Consider the following 7,083-nt stretch of genomic DNA (forward strand, 5'->3'; position numbering starts at 1 on the left):
CACTATGCACATACTTACTCACTGCCTTTTACTTTAACTTTTTCGGGAACGATGGTGTAGAACAGCTACGAACTGACACGCGCACTAAAATCGGTGTAGCTGAACAACGGAACTAATTAGCCTGGATGGTGTTTCACAAAGATTCTAAGTCGGACTTAAAATTTAAGATTGACGATAAATTTGTGTGTGTCTTTAATGTTTACCACCCTTCTAATGAAAATGAAGATTTCTGAGACCTTTTTCATTTAATACAAATGGAATAAATAACAATGAAATTAGAGTTTCTATTCTGTAAACATTACTGATGATTTTAAGTGGGTGATGATGTAACCTTGTGAAATTAAACAGTGAAACCAGTGACATACCATAATTGTACAAGTTAATCTCAAATTAAGTTCGATTTCGTGAAACACCCCCCTTGTGTTCTACCAGGACACGAACCATTCTTCTTAACGCAAACTACAGACAAAAGTTAAAAGAAGACTGTACTGATATTCTCTAATTATCTTATAATTCTTATTTACATCTTTTTAATGCCTACTTTATACTGGAAAGAGAGGATTGTAAGACCCAGGATAAGCCTGTAATGATTTTTCGAAAAAAAAAAATGAAATTCGAAAGCGAGCAAGCCGGTTAATGGAACGATCCACACAATTCGGCGTACGTCATATGTTCACAACTCCGACAAGATGGCAAGCAAGACAAACTAGAATAGATGTCAATTTACTGATGAAATGTGGATCCCTATGATGCATGTGGACCCCTATGGAAACTAGCTCTGGTGATCAGGGTGTTCCACCCCATGAAGTGGCAGTAAATTCGAATCAAATCAAAATCGTCTCACTCGAAGTAAGGTGCTGCGAAAGTTGTTATTTAGTCAAATTGCAATATGGATCTGAAACACACATGTCAAATAATATCTATTAATTTCCAAAAAGAATCACTTTAAGTGGCCAGTGGCCAGTGCACATAGACTCTAGACTAGAACTATATAGGACTAGTCAAGTGGCAGTCCTAGTTAAGTTCAGACTATTAAGGTCTAGATCTAGACCCTTGTCCTGCAGGCTCTGTTGTTCCTGTGCTGAATTTTGTGATAAGGAATCTGGTTTATGGATTTCCGATGTTTTTAGCGAAGATAGATCTCTTGGTGGTCCTACTCACACCAAGAACTAGATCTAATTTCAGTAGGACCCTATCTCGAAGTGTGGCCTGACCACGTACATGCCACTTGTACTAACACTACAGTGCCGCGCCACCGCTTCGCGATCCCATGGCCCACCGCGCGATGGCCCTGTAATGTATGACTGTCTAGGCGTGATATTAGCGTACATGTACTTCCGTATCCATGTAGATATCTCAAAATTCACCTTACCAAATTGCACCAAAATAACACGAAATACTTTATGGCTTATATCCAATTGCTCACGTGAATTTAAACCAAATCGCTTGTAGGGAAGCGTAAGTGCCGTGGATGTCGACTTTCATGTCGTGTTAGGACAAATGTTGCATTCAATTCCTTCCAAATCACCAGATTGGAACCACTTAGCTGCAGACGTTAAGGTCAGTACGACTGTTTCTAGATTACACATTTACACTGTGTACAGTGTTACTATAGATTCAGGTTTTTATGTAAATCATATGTCTATTTACTCGCTAGATTGAAATAAACACTAAACAAAAAGTAAGTTCCCCCTAAAAAAAACCTCTGTAATTTATGAATCAGGAACCTCTGAGGAAATCTGAATACAGGATAATGTAGCTGTATTTCTCGGCTACCTTTCATGTGAAATTCAGTGGATATCACTCGGTCACGCTTGAGTGAGCATGGCTTAAAGTCAAAATGGTCACTTTTTGAAGTTCACAAGCCCAATTTTGCATCTTTGATTTGGTGACATTGCAACAAATTTCAATTTAGGAAGAAAGATTTGCGGTGACACCATGTGTATGTAGTCCTTAACCGGATCGTTGTTTGGCAGAAGAGCCTAGAAAGAGGAGAAACGAAGAGACATATGGGGGTTGTGAGGAGGGCAAAAAGTGAAGAGTGGGAGACAGTAATGGGCTAGAAGTTGAAGTTGCACTAGTGGAGACAGTAGAGAAAGGAACACAGAGAGTGGTAAGGAAGAATAGTGTGAGAATCAAGTAAGATGTTCGGACATCGTTAGAAGAGGAAAGATGAAATAGAGGGGAAGAGGAAGAGGAAGGAGTTGAATGCTGGAGAATCATGGAGATAGGGGAGAGCAGTGAAGATTCATGAAACCAAGAGGAGAACGAAGTCGGCGAACAGCTAGTGTGGATCCTAGAATTAAATGCTGCGGAGGAGAAGAAGAAAAAAAAAAAATTGGAGACGAAATCGATGACAGTTAAATCCTGAAAAGGTTCCTGTGGGAGAAATGCAAAAATAAGAAATTAAAATAAAGTTAAAGTGTAGACCTGAGGAGAGAAGGCAAGAGAAATAACCTGTAAAGAAATGTGTAAATTAAAACTAGTGGTCCTGAAAAGGACCGTTGGGTTGTATGGAAGGAAGAAATAAAAAGAAAAAGAAGAAAAAAGAAGAGAACAGAAAAGAAAAGATAAGTAGTGTAGAAACAGACAAAAGTGTAAGAGAGAGAGAGAGAGAGGAAAGAGAAATGAAACAATGAGTAAAGGCGCTGGTAAAAGTAGAGCAAGAAGTCTAGTTATAAGAATAACTAGGAGAACCGAGGAACTTGACGTTTCGGGCAGGTTGACTGTCCTTCGTCAGAAGTGAGGCGTGATCGGAGAAGAGGCGGGCTATGTATGGAGAATGCGGACCTAGATGGAAGAGGTCGGTCGAGGCGGGCTCGCAGGCGGGCTGAGCGTCGGCTGTTGGTGGAGTGTTGCGGTCGTTGATGCGTTCTATTGTTCTTGGAGTGTGTTGATGGCGGAGTACATCTGTGAGGGCGAACTTGGCTGTTGGTAGGTCGTGGCTGGAGATTGGAGTCCGGGTTAGTAGATGGGGTGGGAGCCGGTGGTGTGGATGAATTGTGTCGGTGAGGGCGTCTTCTGGAACCAGCGATGGGTGTGGTCGTGAGTGGAAGGCGCGGTTGACGTCGTGGGCGCTGTTGTGAAAAGGTGGGGGAAGAGATATGAGAGGAAGAAGTAGAAGGGGGAATGTGCTGTGGAGAGAGTGTGTTGTTGTTGTCATTGTTGCTGTTTGATTGTTTGTTGATGAGAGGAAGCCAGATGTTGTTGATTTGGAGTCCAGTATCCTGTGTAACAGTGTCGTGTGTGTGAATTTCTATGGCTTCTCTGATGCGTCGTGTGTTCCAGTTTTTGATGGATGTGATGAGTTTGCTGTCTTCCCAGTTGATGCGATGTTCCGACTGTTGAGCGTGTTTCACGATGGCTGACTTTTCCCATTCCGAACGTCTGTAGCATGTTTTGTGTTCTTTCAGTCTGGTCTCTAGCGATCTCCCTGTTTCACCTATGTAGACTTTGCCGCATTCGCATGGGATACGGTAGACACCTGGTTGTTTGTGTTTGGGGTGCTTGTCTTTGTGTGAGTGCAATGAATTGTGAAGTTTGTTAAAAGATACAAGACATCCTTCACACCCCAACATACACCGAACTGAAACGTGACCCGACTCCTGCCACCGAGAGGAAACTCAACGCCAAGCTCCTCGAACTTCATCGATCTAATGCCCTTCCTCAACAGCTTTATTTCAGACTCCGTGCCTCCTCCAGCAGATGTCCCATCCTCTTCGGGCAACCCAAAATTCACAAGCCATCAGTCCCTCTCCGCCCCATCATTTCTACACGAGGTTCCCCTTGCTACGAAACAGCCAAACACCTGTCAGACATTCTACAGCCACTCGTTGGCAACACAGAACACCACATTAACAATTCCAAACACTTCATTGACATTCTCTCTCAAACTACTATCAAGCCTACAGACACCCTCGTCAGCTTTGATGTAGAATCACTCTTCACCAGCGTTCCTGTCAACGAAGCCTGTGACATCATCAAACAACGTCTCACCGATGACCCTTCTCTTTCTTCCAGAACACAACTCACACCACAACAGATACACGACCTCCTCCTCACATGTATCAATTCTACCTCCTTCCGATGGAGAGACACACACTACAAACAGCAACAAGGCGCAGCCATGGGCTCCCCCCTCTCACCGATCATTGCCAACATTTACATGGAACATTTCGAAAGTCACGCACTCGCCACGGCACAGCACAAACCTTCACTCTGGCTCCGGTATGTCGACGACATCTTCACCATCTGGCCACACCAAGCAGATCAACTGGACGACTTCCTCACACACCTCAACGAACAACATTCCAACATCTCATTCACAGTGGAAACGGAACACAATCATTCTCTCCCCTTCCTCGATGTTCTCGTCACAAAAACCAACTCTGGCACTTTCTCTCACCAGGTCTACCGCAAACCCACTCACACTGACAGATATCTTCACTACCGCTCCTTCCATCATCCAGCAGTCCGCCAGTCAGTACCGAACGCTCTCGTCCGACGTGCTCATCAAATCAGCGACAAAGAACATCTTCGACAAGAACTCGAACATATCACAGACACACTCACCACTATCAACCAATACCCCAAGCACAAAATCAACACTCAAGCACCTTCTCATCCCAACCAAGCAGGCAAGGAACAGCCCATCACAACTGTAAATCTTCCCTACCTCGGCGCCACCTCGCACAAACTACAACGCATCTTCAAGTCCGCCAACATCCAGGTCCGTCATACATCTTCCAACAAACTTCACAATTCATTGCACTCACACAAAGACAAGCACCCCAAACACAAACAACCAGGTGTCTACCGTATCCCATGCGAATGCGGCAAAGTCTACATAGGTGAAACAGGGAGATCGCTAGAGACCAGACTGAAAGAACACAAAACATGCTACAGACGTTCGGAATGGGAAAAGTCAGCCATCGTGAAACACGCTCAACAGTCGGAACATCGCATCAACTGGGAAGACAGCAAACTCATCACATCCATCAAAAACTGGAACACACGACGCATCAGAGAAGCCATAGAAATTCACACACACGACACTGTTACACAGGATACTGGACTCCAAATCAACAACATCTGGCTTCCTCTCATCAACAAACAATCAAACAGCAACAATGACAACAACAACACACTCTCTCCACAGCACATTCCCCCTTCTACTTCTTCCTCTCATATCTCTTCCCCCACCTTTTCACAACAGCGCCCACGACGTCAACCGCGCCTTCCACTCACGACCACACCCATCGCTGGTTCCAGAAGACGCCCTCACCGACACAATTCATCCACACCACCGGCTCCCACCCCATCTACTAACCCGGACTCCAATCTCCAGCCACGACCTACCAACAGCCAAGTTCGCCCTCACAGATGTACTCCGCCATCAACACACTCCAAGAACAATAGAACGCATCAACGACCGCAACACTCCACCAACAGCCGACGCTCAGCCCGCCTGCGAGCCCGCCTCGACCGACCTCTTCCATCTAGGTCCGCATTCTCCATACATAGCCCGCCTCTTCTCCGATCACGCCTCACTTCTGACGAAGGACAGTCAACCTGCCCGAAACGTCAAGTTCCTCGGTTCTCCTAGTTATTCTTATAACTAGACTTCTTGCTCTACTTTTACCAGCGCCTTTACTCATTGTTTCATTTCTCTTTCCTCTCTCTCTCTCTCTCTTACACTTTTGTCTGTTTCTACACTACTTATCTTTTCTTTTCTGTTCTCTTCTTTTTTCTTCTTTTTCTTTTTATTTCTTCCTTCCATACAACCCAACGGTCCTTTTCAGGACCACTAGTTTTAATTTACACATTTCTTTACAGGTTATTTCTCTTGCCTTCTCTCCTCAGGTCTACACTTTAACTTTATTTTAATTTCTTATTTTTGCATTTCTCCCACAGGAACCTTTTCAGGATTTAACTGTCATCGATTTCGTCTCCAATTTTTTTTTTCTTCTTCTCCTCCGCAGCATTTAATTCTAGGATCCACACTAGCTGTTCGCCGACTTCGTTCTCCTCTTGGTTTCATGAATCTTCACTGCTCTCCCCTATCTCCATGATTCTCCAGCATTCAACTCCTTCCTCTTCCTCTTCCCCTCTATTTCATCTTTCCTCTTCTAACGATGTCCGAACATCTTACTTGATTCTCACACTATTCTTCCTTACCACTCTCTGTGTTCCTTTCTCTACTGTCTCCACTAGTGCAACTTCAACTTCTAGCCCATTACTGTCTCCCACTCTTCACTTTTTGCCCTCCTCACAACCCCCATATGTCGCTTCCCTCTTCGTTTCTCCTCTTTCTAGGCTCTTCTGCCAAACAACGATCCGGTTAAGGACTACATACACATGGTGTCACCGCAAATCTTTCTTCCTAATTAACTTCACCATGCAAACCTTCAAACAACACAAATTTCAATTTTCCAGGATAAAAAGGCATGCAACGTATAATTTATTTGCTTCTTATCGTACCATGTGACTTGTGCACAAAATTTTACTGTTGAATGAACACGGGGTGAAAATTACCAAAATGGCTGATTTGACATGTTTTTCGTGGTAATTTCAATCAATTGATATTGAATTCGGGTGTTGAATAGTTTTTACACACAATTCACGTAATTTCATGTTTGAATGAGCACATTAAAACAAAGAAAAATAATTTAAATTGTGCAGTAAGAATTGCGATAATTTTGCGCACTGAAATCAATTGTTTTAATGCTTTTTCTATTGTATTTAATACCACTGTGCATACAGTGATCACCTGACATTTTAGTCACGCTTCAATGAGCATGTGGGGCTGGAAAAACCCTTTTTTACCCTATATAATAAAAAAAAATATTCATTGGTTTTTATGTTTTAGTTGAAATGTTGGGAAATTACTCTGATTTCAATTTAAAAAATGACATTTCGATAAAAAAATGACATTGTGACATGCTTCATTGAGCACATAAGATGAGCAAAGTGTGCAGGTCAAAACCATTTTCGTGGCTGAAATTCCCATAAGATTTACATTTGGTTGGTTTTGAAGACGTGTTCAGCGGCGTTAGTGGATAGAGCCTAAAAAGTGAGTGCAGA

At 43.2% G+C, this 7,083-nt stretch overlaps 1 protein-coding gene across 1 annotated transcript; it reads left to right on the top strand.

Annotated features, from left to right (window-relative positions):
- Window positions 1-3,201: 3,201 nt before the first annotated feature.
- On the top strand, window positions 3,202-5,621 carry LOC140243628 (uncharacterized). Its single transcript, XM_072323293.1, has 3 exons — window positions 3,202-3,222; window positions 3,551-5,157; window positions 5,216-5,621. Exons 1-3 carry the CDS (start codon window positions 3,202-3,204, stop codon window positions 5,619-5,621), a joined length of 2,034 nt encoding a protein of 677 aa, XP_072179394.1.
- The last annotated feature ends 1,462 nt before the right edge of the window (window positions 5,622-7,083 follow it).

Source organism: Diadema setosum, chromosome 20 (assembly GCF_964275005.1).
Source record: "Diadema setosum chromosome 20, eeDiaSeto1, whole genome shotgun sequence".
NCBI lineage: Eukaryota > Metazoa > Echinodermata > Echinoidea > Diadematoida > Diadematidae > Diadema > Diadema setosum.

Excerpts from the sequence above, each read along its gene's own strand:
- LOC140243628 (XM_072323293.1), top strand. The coding sequence starts at position 3,202 with ATGTTGTTGATTTGGAGTCCA. Across the intron at positions 3,223-3,550 it reads TGTTGTTGATTTGGAGTCCA|ATACAAGACATCCTTCACAC; the intron begins GTATCCTGTGTA and ends GTTTGTTAAAAG. Across the intron at positions 5,158-5,215 it reads AACAACACACTCTCTCCACA|CGCCCACGACGTCAACCGCG; the intron begins GCACATTCCCCC and ends TTTTCACAACAG.